Source organism: Orycteropus afer, unplaced genomic scaffold, assembly GCF_000298275.1.
Source record: "Orycteropus afer afer isolate SDZICR_OR568_19922 unplaced genomic scaffold, OryAfe1.0 scaffold00006, whole genome shotgun sequence".
NCBI lineage: Eukaryota > Metazoa > Chordata > Mammalia > Tubulidentata > Orycteropodidae > Orycteropus > Orycteropus afer.
Window position 1 is genome coordinate 19,596,627 of NW_006921593.1, and position 15,820 is coordinate 19,612,446.

The window sequence follows — 15,820 nt, forward strand, 5'->3', positions numbered from 1 at the left end:
ACCCGTCATGGTGGAATCTGCTGTGGGCCGCTGATCAGCTGTTTTGGGCTGTGGCCCCCATTCAGTGTATGGAGAAGGTTTGGGAAAGATCTTGAGCTTTTTGGCACATTTGGGTGCTGCATTTGGTTGAGGCTTCATCTCTGGTTCCTGGACTTGAACCAGTAGCCTGCTGTGTTGTTTGCTAATCTTGGGTTCCTCAGCCTCAGCAGCCAGTAGCTGTATGAGTGAGAAGAAGCCTCCAGCTCCAGTGGGCCTGGAACAAGAGGCAGAGCTGAAGTCCAAGGTCAAGGGACCTTCACCAGCCCCTAGAGCCAGCACTCTGAATCCAGACTTCTAACCTCCTAAAATGAAAGAGAACAAATTCCTGTTTGTTGACGCCTCCACCGGTGGTGGGTCTATTACAGCAGCAACAGAGAACCAGGACACATGGCGATGGTCATGCGATGGTGTGGACCAGGCAGTGTTTCATTCTGTTGTACACAGGGTCACTGTGAGTTGGAATCCATGGCACCTAGCAACAAGAACATGTCCAAAGAGAAGCTTTGCCTTATTAAAATGGCTGAGCGGGTAATCCATCTGGTTTACAAACGGAAACAAGGCAGAGAGGGAAACACTGAGGGATATGGCTGGTCCCCTGTGCTGTCTCTGTGTGGGGCACCCACTTAGTCACTCTGGCTGGGGCTTCTCTTGGGGGACCCCTGGGGTGATGGCTTAGACACAGGGACAATGCTCAGATAAAGGAACCCGGTGGCTCGGACATAGGCTGCTGGCCCTGGACGAGAGCTGTACTGAGTGCTGTGCCAGTGAACTGTTGGGCGGTGGCTCCCAGAGACTGGCAGGAGCACGTGTGGCTGGTGCCAAGGGCATTTGGTCGCTCACTCACTCATGGGGCCATCTGTTCTCACCTCCGTTCACCCACATGGACCTCGGGTCTGAGGGTCCTGGGGCAGCGAGAGGAGGGGCCCTCGGGGGCTGTGGGGAGTTGTGGCCGTCCCCTCACCTCAGGTCAGGACGCCTGCCACGTGGGGACCCCGAGAGGGCCCTCACCTGCCTTCCCCCATGCTCACTCCGTGCTCTCACCCTCGCAAGGTGGGCGTCCAGTCACTTTGTCACGGGAAGGTGTCGCCTAGTGCTGTGTAACAGAAATGCCACACTTGGCAGGTTTATGACAGACATTTATGTTGTCCCGGTTTGGAGGGCTGAACGTCTGCATCCCTTGTCGATTTCAGCTGCTGCTAGCTGCTGGCTTGGGGATGCATCGGCCCCTACCCTCACACGGTGCCTGTCTTCCTCCATCTATTCTCCCCTTTATAAGACACCACTCAGAAGGGATTAGGGTGAGGACCCCCTTCTCAGTGTGACCTCCTTAGCATAACAAAAGTGAACCCCTATTTCCAAGCAGGGTTCTGTTCACAGGTTCGGGGTCAGGACCTCCTGTCTTTCGGGGGACACAGTCCCCTCCACAACAGGGCTCCAGCACCAGCCTCACTCCCTCCCACATCTTCCCTGCAGCTGCGGTCGCTGACCCCCCTCCACATTGCCGCCGCCCTTCCTGGGGAGGCAGGCGTCCGGGTAACGGAGCTGCTGCTCCATGCCATCACTGACGTGGATGCCCAGGCAGCCGACCAGGACGAGATGTACCGGCCACACAAGGTGTGTCCCTCGGGGCCTTGCAGGGGTGTGCATGGCGTGGCTGCTGGGGGCCTCAGAATTCTCTTTATGAAAGTGTCTGTCCCTGGGTGATGCGAATGGCTAAGTGATGGACTATTAGCCCAAAGGTTGAAGGTTTGAATCCACCCAGAGGTGCCGAGGGAGAGAGTCCTGGTGAGCGGCTCCCAGAAGTTCCCGGCCTTGACACCCCTGTGGGGCGTTTCTGCTCCGCACATATTGCATCACTGGAGCTCAGAATCCGCTCCCCAGCCACCGGCAGCAGCAGCGGTCCACTGTGGCAAAGTGTTACCATGAGTTTACTTGCACCCAGATAGGGTCATTCCTGCCTGGCAGGCAGCTTGTTTGATGGCAAGAGGCAGAAATAATGGATTTCAATGAGCGAGTTAGGAACCCATTTTTCAGGCAGCTAAGCTCAGTGTCAGGGTCCGAGGAGAGAAGTGGGGTGGGGTGGTCCCAGAGGCGAGGTGGCCAGGGGCTGTGGGGAGCAGGGCAGCGCAGCCTGCAGCAGGACCACACAGCACTCTGGTCTCCTGGAGTCAAGGCCGCCTTCGAAGCCTCCTCTGCCCTGACCCGCTCCCCCCGAAGACAGTGCAGCAGTAGCAGCTCCTGGGGAGCCCAGCATGGTCGCCAGGCTGCATCTTGGTCGTTGTGTCTCCTCAGGGCTTGGGGCAGCCCCACACGGACAGGGACTCATGGGCACTTGTGTGCATGGGGGTGCACGGGGGTGCACAGGTGTGCAAGCACGTGGAGGACAAGGGAGGATGCTGGTTCACCACGGACACTGCACTGGGGCACCGCACACAAGGCCCAAACATTACCCTTGGGGGGCACAGCAAGCTACCGAGATGGCAGCATGGGGACAGCAAGGGGGATGGGACGGCCCTGCAGGTCATGTGGGGGTGGGCTGACCCCTGTTTGCGCAGGTGGAGCAGCTATCGCCCTCAAGCCTGAAGCTCAACAATGAGCCAGGTCCGCCCAGCACCTACTACACCCAGAGCACCCCAGCCCCCGAGGGTGGGCGGACTGCACTGCATGTGGCCTGTGAGCGTGAGGACGACGCCAAGGTGAGCAGGTGGCAGGTGGAGGGGAGGACAAGGTGAGCGGGCTGCAGGTGGGGACAACAGCAAGGTGAGCTGTGCCCAAGCAGCTCCCAGGGCCCTGTTTCTTCAGGAAGTGCAACTTGGCTGGGGGGTTGGGGGTGAGAATGGGGAGCGGGTGGGCGAGAGGGGAGTAGGGCAGCTTGTGGTGCCAGAGCCTCGGGGACCCTTGCCTGGGGGAGAAGGTGGCCGGTGGAGAGGCACAAAGGGGTTGTCCTTCCTGCCCAGAAAGTGCTCCTCCCCAGAGGGCGGGGGGGGGGCGTCCCCTGTAAGATCGCTCATGCTCTGGTTGTCCTGTGTGACCACTGAGCCCTGGGGAGTGGACCTCCCTCTAGCCACATGTTGCTACTATAGTCATGTTCTGACTGTCCCGTGTTCTTTGAAAACAAGCTTTAAATCATTCTGTGCATCAATTACCTTTCCTATTTTCCATCTGGAAATGATGTGTGCTTAGAAAACATTTTATCTTCTCAGTTTGAGGTTGCATCCATCCACCCATCCACATAGCCACCCAACCATTCACCTATCACCCACCCATCCAACCATCCACCCACCCACCCATCCATCCATCCATCCATCCATTCATCCAACCACTTACCCACCCATCCACCTACCTCTCCATCCACCCACCCACCCCTCCATCCATACATCCACCTACCCACCCCTCCATCCAACCATCCATCCACCCACTTACCCACCCATCCACCTACCTCTCCATCCACCCACCCACCCCTCCATCCATACATCCACCTACCCACCCCTCCATCCAACCATCCATCCACCCACTTACCCAACCATCCACCTACCCATCCATCCATCCACCCATCCATCCGTCCATCCATCTATCCACCCATCTACTCATCCACCCATCCATTTTCCTATAACCCATCCACCTATCTATCCATTAATCCATCCATCTATTCACCTGTCACCCATCCATCCAACCATCCATCCATTCATCCATCCATTCTCCTATCACCAATCTATCTGTCCATCAGTAGATTCCTCAATCCATCCATCCACCTATTTACCCACTCATCCACTCACGCATCCATCCATCCATCCACCCACGCATCCATCCATCCATCCATCCATCCATTCATCTACCCATCCATCAATCCATCAATATTTAGAACAGTTTATTTGTGTCAGGAGCTGCTTGAGTGGAGAAATAGCAATCACCAACTAAGTTGATTTTGTGATTGCATTTAAGTGAGTGTCAAGGTCAAGTGCTTCTTGGGAGTGAGAATGCCTCTCTAACCTGTTATGCCTCTTCCCTTCCCACCCAGTGTGCCAGGGACATAGTCCGACTCCTGCTCTCCCACCAAGCAAATCCCAACATGCTGTGGAGTGGCCACTCTCCACTCTCCCTGTCCATCGTCTGTGGTAATGACCTGGTGAGCACATTTTGCACCTATCCGCCCTGCACCTGGCGTGTTTCTGTCTTCAGTGCCTGCCCGCCCCCACATCTGAGGTTGAATCAGATCATGCTTTGGTGTAAGGGGTGAGAAGTGGCCTTTCCAGTGTGGATGGAGCTCTTTAGTGAGGGGAAGGGGTGTAGAGAGGGAGTGAGTGGGGTAGGTGTGAGTCTGGCTGGGAAGGTGCTCCCTCATGGCAGTAGATCACAACCTCACCCCTCTGCCAAGAACCAGCCCAGTGTGCTCCTCTGGGGGGCAGGGTGGCATGGGACCTGTGGGGTGTCATGGGGTCAGGAGAGGAGGCCGTGGGAAGTGCCCAGATGGTGTGTCAGCAAGGCAGCCAGGCGGCGGCCACCACTGGGGTCAGTAACGGCGAGGCCTGACTCGGGACCTTCCCCGTGTAAGGAAGGAGATCCAATGGTGCCAACCAGCCTGTCTGTTGTCCAGATCATGAGGGAACTTCTGGCTCACGGAGCTGACCCCAACCTGCCCCTGACCAAGGGCTTGGGCAATGCCCTGTGTATGGTGTGTGACCTGACCTATGAGCACAAGCGGAGCACGGACAACAGACTGGCCCTGGTGAGCGGGGTTCGGGGTGCTAGGGCTCCTGGGTGGGCCCTTGATCTGGTGCCCACTTGTGGCGGGGAGGGGGATTCCTCTTGTCATCTTGCTCAGTGTTGGGAAAGGACAGCTGTGTTTCAACTTTACTGTTCTATGGGCCCTAAAAGATGCGCCGTGGGAACACTGCCCTAGGATCCAAACAAGTTCCCCGAAGCTTGTCTGTTTCGGAGGAAACACACAAGGAGTGGAGTGCTGCCACTCTGGCTGGCTTCCTCTATGTGGGGTGGGCTTTGCCCACTGAAGGACCAGCTGGGAAGGCAGTGGTGGTAGGGGTTCTGCTCACGGCAGTGGTGTCCAACACCCCGGGAGCTGCTTGTCCAGGCTGACTTGTGCATTGAGTGGGAGCCTGCCCTGTGCTTTGCAGACACACCTCAGCCCAGCCTCTCAGGCACTGGCTCTCTTTGCTCCCTTCTCGCCTGTCCTCCCAGCCCCTGGACTTCAGGCCCCCTGCCTCTGCAGCTCAACTTCAGGCAGGGCCTCTCCCTCTGAGCTGTTGCCTGTGACCCCAAACCCCTGCCAGCTCCTGTCCCCATGCACGGCACAGTCCTCTGTTGGTCCCATGATCCCTGTTCTGTACTGGCCTTGTGGCAGAGCTGACCAGGTGCACTGGACTTCTTACCTCTCTTGAGTGATAGACACACTTTGGTTCCCAATTCACTGTCAGCATGAAGGAAAGAGAGAGAGAGGGAGGGAGAGGAAGAGGGAATTCTTCTCGAGAGGACCTTCCTCCTTCCCTGGGATCTTTGGATATCCTGGAAGACAGGTCATGTTGGATGCATCAACGCTTAATCCTTTCCCTTCAATTTTTGTTGCTGTGTGCCCAACAAGGAATGCTGGGGGCATAATGGTTAAGCACTTGGCTGCTACCCAAAAGGTCAGTGGCTTGAACCCACCAGCTGCTCCAGAGAAGAAAGATGGGGCAGTCTGCTTCAGGAAAGATTACAGCTTGGGAAAGCCTGTGGGCAGTTCCACTCTTGTCCTCTAGGGACGCTGTGAGTCAGAATTGACTCTAGGCAATGAGTGTGGTCTGGGCTTTGCATCCATGAAGACCAAACTACCCTAAAGGACAGTTCTGTTCTGTCTGACAGGGTTGCTATGAGTTAGAATTGACTTGATGCCAGAGGGCTTGGTTTTTGGTATATGTCCAACAGGTTTTCTTGTTTCCTCTCTCTGCCGTCCTATGGCTTTTTTAAAATGTTAATCCCTGGTCTGGTAATTCCAACACCTCCATCTGTCTGAGTCTGGTTCTGATGTCTGTCCTGTTGCCTCAGACTCTCCTGCTGTTTGTAGCCTTGTCATTTTTGTTGAAACAAGACATGCTGTGTTGGGTGAGAGGAACCGTGGTTCTTCTGGCTGTGGCCCCCTGTAAAGTCCTGTTGATGTTGATGTTGTAAGTGTGTAGGGGCAGTCTACAATCCTGCAATTGGCTCTCAGTCTTTTGGTAGCGTAATGCCTAAGGCATTTGACTGCTAACCAGCAGGTTGGCAGTTCAAACCCACCAGCCACTCCTCAGAAGGAAGGTTGGCCAATCTACTTCCATAGTGATACCACCTCAGAAACCCAAGGAGGGGTCACTATGAGTTGGATCCGACTTGATGGTAGTGAGTTTGGTTTTGGTTTGGTGGCCCTGGGCTGGGACCTTCCCAAGAGCGGCTCAGCTGTTTTTCAGCCCTAAGGTGAGACAGGAAGCTGGGGGGGGGGTTTCCCTTCCACTGTGGAAAGCTGGAGGGGGCTGGCACTGAGCGTCCCCCTTCCTCCATGTTGCTGGCTGTTGTTGTCCCAGCAGCCCCCACTCACGGGGAGTCTGTGTCCATGGACGGAAACACTGCCCAGTCTGCACCATCCCCATGATTGCTTATGGACCGGACTGTTCTGACCCACAGAGTTTCCAGCGGTTGAATTTTGGAAGTCGATTGCCAGACTTTCCTAGGCCCTGAAAGAACCTACCTTGATTGGGTTCAGGTAAAGCAGGCTTTGTTAAGGGGGGGCTGTTCCACTGCTTCAGCTGTTCCCAGTGGTCACGTCTGTTAACCTTCCAATGGTTATGTCCTGTTTTCCCTCAGGAGCCGAAGGGGCAAGCTTCACAGGGAGACCCTGGTGAGGCTCCTGGAGGGAAAACTCAGGAAGTGTAGGACTTCTCCAGGGCTGGTGGGCGGCCCTGCGGAGCATCCAGGGCAGAGAGCCACACCGAAGCATCGGTGGTTCTAGCCCACTGGTTCTTTGAGAGGTCTTCAAAGCCACAGTTGGGGACCAGTCACCTCCAGGCCAGCCCTTCCTCTTCCTCTATCAGGGAAGGTTGCAATCTTATCTGACCAGTGGTAGGTGGCGTCAGAAGCCTCACACCAAGTGGTAGGACTTCAGAAGCTGAGCCTCCTGGGCATCAGGGTTGAGGACACTGCAGAGGTGGCACTGAGGCATGGGGGCTGCTGTCACCACATGCAGCAGTGACATCAACAGAACCCTGTTGAGTGAGCACAGCTGAGTTCGCTAGACTCGCTGGGTCGGGAGAGGGTCGGGAGAGGGTCGGGAGAGCCTGCCTGGAGGGATTTCAGGTGAGAGGCACAAGGGGCAAGTGGCGGGCTGTCAGGGCCTGGCTGGGGTCTTAAGGAGGCCATTGTGACCAGAGGGTGGACAGGTTGGCACTGGGCAGTTCATGACATTGTAGGTTTGGCTGTCTGGACACAGGAGGTAGGGGACTTGGGGAGTGGCTGCTAAGTGGCAGAAGTCCTGGTAGAGAAGCTCTCTCTGTTGGCCCATGATGGGACTTCTGGGGCAGGTCCTAGGTCATGTTGCTGGCCCTAAGTAGCCCTGGGACAGCAGATAGTATTTTTGTTTTTTCCAAAGGTGGTATGGTCACCAAGGACAGCAAGAGTGAGTGAGGGCGGGAGGGAGGTGTCTGGAGACTGGGTGCCAAGGTGTTCTTGTGAGGATGGGCAGTGGTCAGGAGGGGATAAGCAGAAGACGACCATGGCGGGGGTAGGACACCCCACTACAGGGTACAGCCTTGGAAGGAGGGGAGGACAGGGAGCTGGAGTGGGGTGCATAAGTGTGAATCGCACTCATTTAGGGCTGCGGGGCAGTGTGTTCTCAGGGACCAGCATGCACAGGAAGTGGGGGAGCCTGTGGATGTACCAGAGATGTGGGGACCCAGCAGTCAGGAGGGAATACTTGGGCAGGGGGTTTGTCTTAGTTATCAAGAGCCGCTATGACACCGTAACAAAATACCCCACGAGGTGCTTTCACAGAACATGACTTTATTTTCTCACAGTTGTGGAAGCTGCAAGTCCACACGCTGCCCTGAGGATTCTGTCTGCAGGGCTCTCTCCTGGTGTCCGCTGGCGATCCTGGCTGTTGCTTAGTTTGCAGATGGGTTCTCACAGGGCCCCTTCCCCTTGTGTGTGTCTCTGTGGGAATTCTGCTCTTTTTCTAAGACATCCTTAGAAGGGATAGCATGACATCATTAACAAAACAAAGAAAACTATGTTTCCAAACGGTCACATTTATAGGGGCAGGATAGGGCTTCAGCATGATGTTGGTGAAAGACACGTTTGGGGCAGGTTAGGGTGTTAGCATGACATCAGTTCTCCTGGGGCAGGTTAGGGCTTCAGCATGACGTCAGAGGGAGGAGACACATTCCATTCATGACAGGGTTCTTGACTTTGGGCCAGAGAGAGAAGAGAACAGTATGGGGTCAAAGTGCAGAGGAATGGCTGTCAGCCTTTGGGGGGCTGAGTAGTGGGGGGCTCTGTGCTGCACCCTTTGGGAGGTGTCGGGGCTGTGATCATGGAAAGGCAGGCCTGGTGTTTACCTCTGTGTTGCTGATGGTGGGGTTGTAACCAAATGCAGTCGGCGGTCAGGGCTTAGAGGGGCAGCTGCATGGTGTTGCACTTTCCAGACCTCACAAGGTGTGTGTCAGGATATCCTTAAAGAGTGACCTCATCATGACTTCACTGGGACAGTCATTAGCATGGCTCAGTCCTTGTCCCTGAAGCCGGTGTTTCTACCCTGCTTGTCTGGTGGCTCCCTGAATGCCTGCAGTGATAGCCCTCTGGGAGATGGAGGTGACCAGAGTTGTCTGTCCTTGGCCAGCCAGTGAGTGTGTGGAGTGGGTGTGGAGACCCTCTAGGCTTGGGTCCTGGGCAGGCACAACTGGTGAGCACCTTCTCCCTGGCAGGGCCCTGTACCTCCTGGCATGCAGTGACATGGGTTTTGTTTCCACAGATTGACCGGCTCATCAACTGTGGGGCTGACATACTGAGGCCCGTGAAGCTCACACAGGGGGACAAGGTGGCTGTGGGCACAGTTGTCGACTATGGGTACTTCAAGTTCTTCCAGGTGTGGCTTGGACTCTTGCCACCCAGCTTGTGCTGGTGGGGGGGGGTGCAACGTGGGCACAGCCTCCCTGGCTACCCTTCAGTGTTTCCCGGCAACTCTGGGCTTAGAGGGCAGCACCCTTCTCTCCCTGGGCTCACAGTGAACTCAGCATGGTCTGCATGTCCTCATGGCACCTTTGTCACATGGGCACCGGAGAGGCATGCCATCTGCTAACTCACCAAGTGTCCTGCCAAGTGGCTGAGCGGGGGCTGGAATCCGGGATGCCCGGTCTTTGTGGGGCTAGAGGGAGGTCTGCTCTCCAGAGTGGGGTGGGCTGGGCCCTGGGCCCCGGCCTGATGGGCTTGAGGGGAGTTTGTCCTCTTGGAATGGCCCTGGCATGACTGCATGGGTGCTGCAGGGCAGGCTGGGAGTGGGCGGTCTGCCCTCCAGGGCAGGAGAGGCTGGGTCCTGGACCCGTGTTGACCCCGTGGCCACTGCAGGACCGGAAGATCGCCCACTGCCCCTTCCACACACTGATGCCGGCCGAGCGGGAGACGTTCCTGGCCCGGAAGAGGCTGCTGGAGTACATGGGCTTCCAGCTGCGCCGTGCCGTCCTCGCCAAGGAGAGCCAGTGGGACCCAACGCTGCTGTACCTGAGCAAGAGAGGTGAGGAGTACCGGCGGGGGGGCAGGCGGTCCCTGGAGCACCACGCGGTGATCCATGCGGTGCTGGCACTGCTCAGATCTGATCTACAGCCGTACTGGCCGCCCCGGCGCCCCTCATTATGTCTGGTAGCATGTAACAGGGTTTCCACCTTTACAAGAGCCCCTGAGAGTCTCAGCTGCTCCCTGAGATCTGGGTGCTGTGGGGCTATGGGGTAAGGAGCACAAGTGTCTCTTGGTGGGGGCACGACACCATGGGGGCACCATCGCTGATCTGCCCAAGGCTGTGCTGTGCCTGGGGCCACAGGCCCCCATGGCTGGCCCAGGCAGGGCTCCTGCAGCAGCGGCCCCCTCTTCCCTGAGGCTGTGTCAGGATTGTTTGCTGGGTGGTCAGAGGCTGCCTCCCCTGCTGAGCCCGGGTGGGCTGGCTGCGGGCTGCGCGGGCAGGTGGCACCTCGGTGGCCCGTGGTCTGACTCAGGCGGCTGAGCCGTGACCTCTGCTCCCCAGGCCTAACTCCCCCTCCTCTCTGCAGCGGAGCTGGCTCCCAGCCACAAGACGAAGAAGAAGGGCCTGGGGTCATCCAAGGGTCCGGACACAGAGGAGCTGCAGCAGTAAGTGGGGCCAGCGGTGCTGGGACTGGGAGCTGGGGTCTGGGCCCGGCAGGGACACCTGCCATCCCGGCAGCACTGGCCCACCTGAGCTGAGCAGGTGGTCTCACCCGACTCGAGCTGCACTGGGGCCCAGGGCTAGGGTCTGGGCCACAGGTGGCTTCGGTGGGTTGTCACTGTATGCTGCAGGTTCCCGGGTGGCCCAAACCCTTTGCACTGAGCTGCTAACCCAAAGGTGGGCGGTTCAAATACCCCCAGCAGTACTCCGGATGATGGTCTCAGCGAGTCGGCTCCATTGATTCCGGCCCAGAAGACCCGCCAGAGCAATTGTGGTCTGGAACACAGGGCTGCCGTGTGTCCGATGGGCTCAACGGCAGCCAGCAACTACAAGGGAAACGATTGGCTAAGAGAAGAGAAAACGGAACTGCACAAAAAACGATTGGCTAAGAGAAAACGGAACTGCACAAAATGCCTGTTAGGACTGGGGAAGACCAAGTGACCGTAATGCAGCGGGCATGTCAGGACAGGAGGGCACTGCCCACATGCATGGCCCTCCCCAGAGCAGGAAGTCCTGCCCCCACGGGCCCTCAGGCTCCCTGGTTGGCCCTCAGGCTCCCTGACACACCCTCAGGCTCCCCGGTGGGCACCCTCTTAGCCACATCGTCCTAACTCTGTGCTGTCCCCACCCATTTCCTAAGAAACACAAGAGGGGATGGTGGGGCCAGGGAAGCCATCAGGCAAAAGGCGTCAGCTACCTTGCCTTGTGGTTGGGTGCCGTGGATTGATTCTGACTCAGAGATCCCAGGTGATGGAGTACAGCTGCCCCCTCGGGTTTCTTAGGCTGCAATCTTTACCCGGGCAGACAACTAGGCCTTTGGTCCTTGGGGCAGCTGGATGGGTTTGAACTGCTGACTTTCCAGTTAGCAACTGAGTGCTTAACGACTGAGCCACCAGGCCTCCTTGGCCTTAGTCTCTGATTCTAGATTCTTCTTTCAGTTCTCTGGCCTGACGGGGCCTCACAGTTGGGTGGGCCAGGAAGGGGCCTTCCTGCAGGGCCCATACCCGGGGCACAGCACGCCCCACTCTTAGAACTCCCCAGGTGGGGTACGGTCAGCTGGCAGAGGTTTCACGATGCTCGCAGGAGCCGAAATCTGTGTGTTTCATTGAACAGACTGGATTGCACCGACAACATTTCGGAAACGTCCTTATTCCTCATCCGTGTGTTCTGTAGAACTACCAGAAACACGAGTTAGCAGACCGCTGTTTCTCGGGGAACACGGGGCTGGGCTCCGGCGAGCTTCTGGTCACAGTGATCAGTACACAGCCTTGCTTGATGTGTTTCTGTTTAAAGACCCCTTCCTGGTGGTGCGTCATGGACCTGTTGCCACGGAGCTCAGGGCCAGCAGGGCTGTAACTTGTGCTAACAGGTGCTTTCCAAGTGAAGCAGCTCATACCGTCCTGTATTCCAGAATGCAGACAGGGCTTCCACACTATGCATGGGCCATTAAATAGCAACTTATTCATCAGTGGCACAAAAAGCCATGAAAATGGGGCAGCAAACCCACCACAGAAAGGACGCGTGCTCACGGCCTGAGAACTGAAATGAGAGAGGGTTGTTTTGTGAGACCCGAGCCGAGAGCGTGTGCTCGGATTTCCTGCTGCTCCAAGCACGTCTGCAGGGAGGCCTGGCGGTGCAGTGTTCAGGCACTTGACTGCCAGCCTGAAGGTTGGCGGTTTGAACCTCCCAGCTGCCCTGAGGGAGAACAGGGCGGCAGTCTGCTTCTGTAACAACCGTTGTTGGTGCTGGTGGGTCGAGTCAGTTCCCACTCACGGCTACCCCGTGTGCGATGCAGTGAAACCCTGCTTGGCCCTGCACCACAGCCATTGCTGTGTGTGGGCCCTTTGGTGTGGGCACTGTGTCCATCCACCTCCTGGAAGGTCTTCCTCCTTTCACTGGCCCTGGCCTTTACCAAGCGTGGGTTGTCACTGTGTGCTGCAGGTCCCCTTCTCCGGGGACCGGTCCCTCCTGACAACGTGTCCAAAGTACGGGAGACAAAGTCTCACTATCCTTGCAGCTAAGAGGCATTTGGCCGTGCTTCCTCCTTGGCCGATAGGTTTGCTCTTTGGGCGTCCGTGGGATAGTCAACACTCAGGCACACGTGCAATGTTTGTGTGTGTACAAGTATACATGCACACACACGCACACACGCATGCACACACATACACACATGTACACAAGTGCATGCACACATGCACATGCACACCCTGTGGAGCCCAGCTATACACACACACAAGTGTTCACACACAAGCCCCAGTGTTTGTGGCAGCATGGCAGTCCCCAGAATGGAAAGGGCATTGCTTGTTTAAAAACCCACTCCCAGTCAGTTCCAACCCACAGTGCCCCTAGAGGACAGAGTGGAACTGCCCCAGGGGGTCTCCAAGGCTGTCAATCTTCACAGAAGCAAAGCCCAAACCACACCCACTGCCGTGGAGTCCATTCTGACCCACAGCGCCCCCAGAGGACAGAGTGGAACTGCCCACAGGGTCTCCAAGGCTGCAATGTTTATGGAAGCAGACTGCCTCATCTTTCTCCTTAATCACTGTGCCAGTAAGCGGCCCCATGAGTGGACTGGCTAGGCTCTGGGGCTCTGTGCATGTTCCTGTTCTCATAGCTCTGGGCTGAGCGTCCCTGGGACGGGTACCTTCAGGTCTTCTACGCATGTACCAGCAAGCAGACCTTCACCAACCACTGGCCACAGGACACTGGCCTGGGCCTGGGGCTGGCTGGGGACTGGCACTGCCACCCAGTCTGATGGGAGCAGTGGCATGTAGCTGGTTGTGCCCTGTGCAGGGGCCTGGGGTCGGCAGGGACCACGAGGCAGGCACCACTGACCTCCTGCTCTGCCTGCAGGATCCCCTTCTTCAAGTTCTGCTGCCACTGTGGCCGCTCGGTCGGGGTGCGCCTCTCACCTTGCCCCCGCTGCTACAGCATCCTGACCTGCAGCAAGCTGTGCAAGACGAGAGCCTGGAGCGAGTTCCACAAACAAGACTGCCACGCCACCCTGGTCATGAGTATGTGTCCCCTCTGACCTGCCTTCCTCGAGCTGCCACACGGCCTGTGGGGGCAGGGAGGGCGCCGGGTCAGCCTGCTGTCCATGGAAGGAGCAGCCCTATGCAGAGTTCCAGCCCCTCCCTGGGAGAGGGCTTCCTGGCCCACCTGGCCCACCTGCGACATGGTGCAGCGGCCTCTCTTCTGCACACTGAGGACCCTCTGCTGCCCACCTGGGGGGCTCTGTGCTGCACAGCTGGGGGTGGGGCTCTCTGTTCCACATGGGGGTGTGGGGGGGCTTCGGGCTGCACACCTGGGAATCTCTGTGGTTCACACCTGGGAGGCTCTCTGTTGGACACTTGGAGGGCTCTGGCTGCACACGTGGGGGGCTCTCTGCTGGACACATACATCCCAAGGCTGCAGGATGATCTGGGCGGCGGCCCACCTCTCCGAACGTTGATTCCAGCCCACACTGAGCTGCACAGCTAGCCCTGTTTTGCAGGACAGGCCCAGGAGGTGGGCTCCCCTCTCCCCATTGGACCACAGAGTGAACAGAGGCATGGAGCATAGGGTCAGGCCAGGCCCAGGGGAGTTTGGGCTCCAGGGTCCGTGCTCCTAATGGGCAAGCTACCTGCCATCTCTCTGGGGACACACCTGTCACCGAGTCTGCCGGCTGACCTCCTGGGCCTGACCTCCTCTTCCTCCGTTCCTGACTTCCTGGTCCTAGGTTCCACACGGAACTGTGCTCACTGGATGGAACAGACTGCGGGGCCCTGGCCCCAACCTGTGTATCTCAGGCCCCTGTGGGGTCCTTCTGCCAGATGGGGCCTCTCCCCAGTGGGGCGGGCAGAGCAGCTGCCCTGGGGCTATGCCCAGTACTCCCTGCTTGGCACCATCTGGGAGCTTCCAGAGGCTCCGGGCTCTGTGTTCTCACCGGTGCCCACCTCTGCCCTGGGGTCTGGCCTCCAAGGCATCCCTGCCCCTGGTGAGCGACCACCCATCAGGAAAGAAGGAAGTGTTGGGGGCATATAGGCCAGGACTGGAGGACAGTCACCACTGTGTCTCTGGAGACTGTTAGGACTGTCCCGGGGTCACCTAGCCTCCCATCCCTCTGGCACCCGCTCCAAAGAAGTGGGCAGGAAGCTGCCGACTTTTCCTCCCAAGTTCAGAGATGGCCCAAGACGCTGATCCCCTTGCTCACCTCTCCACGTGACTCCTCAGGGGTCCCCACATGCCGAGTCTGTCCCGGAGCAACGGAGACTGCAGGAGTTGTCAGGGGGGACCAGACACTGGGACAGTGAATGGGCCAGAGACCGGTGGGCCCTGGTGGCTATCAGGGGTCGTGGGAAGATTCTAGTCTGCTGTCACGGAGACGAGGAGGGCAGCTTTCTGCAGGTCCCAGCAGGGCCCTGGTCTGTGGTCACTGCCTCGTCTCCCCAGTTTCCTGTGGAAATTGAGGCCCAGGGCGGGCAGGTGATGGGGAGCGTCAGGATCTCCCGTAAGGGGCACAGAGGGAAGGCCCTCAGCTGAGGCAGAGCCTGTGGGGACCTGCCTGTGCCGCCAAGCACAGCTCCTGGAGAGGGGCAGCATCAGCAGGGCTGAGCCTGGAACCCCAGGCAGGCTGGGTGCCCACAGCATGCACCATGGCAGCAAGGAAGGGATCAGCAGCTTATTGTAAGAGCTGATTGTAAGAGCTGTGCTTGGTAATTGAATTAGAGAGAGAGAGAGGGAGAGAGGGAGAGAGACAAAGGGGGAGGGGGAGAGGGAGAAAGGGAGAAAGGGAGAGAGATGAAGAGGGAGGGAGAGGGAGGCAGAGGGAGTGAGGACAACTGAGCACACGCCCGTCAGGGAGCGCCCTGTTGGTGTGGTGGTTCAGCACTCAGCCGCTAACCAGAAAAGGTCGGCAATTTGAAGCCACCGTGGCTCCGCGGGAGGAAAGCCCTGATCTACTTCCATAAAGACTGTGGCCAAGAAAACTCTACAGGGCACTTCTCTGTTCTGTAGGATCACAATGAGTGGGAATTGGTTTAAGGCCCTACAACAGCTGTGTGTGTGTGTTGTTATCATGTGCCACCGAGTTTATTCCAACTCATAGAATAGAGTGGAACTGCCCACAGGGTCTCCAAGGCTGTCAGTCTTCACAGAAGCAAAGCCCAAACCACACCCCCTGCCGTGGAGTCCATTCCGACCCACAGAACCCCTAGAGGACAGAGTGGAACTGCCCACAGGGTCTCCGAGGCTGTCAATCTTCACAGAAGCAAAGCCCAAACCACACCCCCTGCTGTGGAGTCCATTCTGACCCACAGCGCCCCTAGAGGACAGAGTGGAACTGCCCACAGGGTCTCCAAGGCTGTCAGTCTTCACAGAAGCAAAGCCCAA

The 15,820-nt window shown here is 57.7% G+C and overlaps 1 protein-coding gene across 1 annotated transcript in view; it reads left to right on the forward strand.

Moving 5' to 3' along the window:
• Positions 1 to 15,820, forward strand: part of ANKMY1 (ankyrin repeat and MYND domain containing 1) — a 64,719-nt gene that overhangs the window by 37,099 nt on the left and 11,800 nt on the right. The window contains exons 12-20 of the mRNA XM_042781307.1: positions 1,513 to 1,653; positions 2,595 to 2,735; positions 4,058 to 4,165; positions 4,634 to 4,765; positions 9,029 to 9,142; positions 9,622 to 9,787; positions 10,317 to 10,395; positions 13,304 to 13,464; positions 14,280 to 14,426. Coding sequence (XP_042637241.1) covers positions 1,513 to 1,653; positions 2,595 to 2,735; positions 4,058 to 4,165; positions 4,634 to 4,765; positions 9,029 to 9,142; positions 9,622 to 9,787; positions 10,317 to 10,395; positions 13,304 to 13,464; positions 14,280 to 14,426 — 1,189 coding nt within the window. The remainder of the gene's footprint in view (positions 1 to 1,512; positions 1,654 to 2,594; positions 2,736 to 4,057; positions 4,166 to 4,633; positions 4,766 to 9,028; positions 9,143 to 9,621; positions 9,788 to 10,316; positions 10,396 to 13,303; positions 13,465 to 14,279; positions 14,427 to 15,820) is intronic.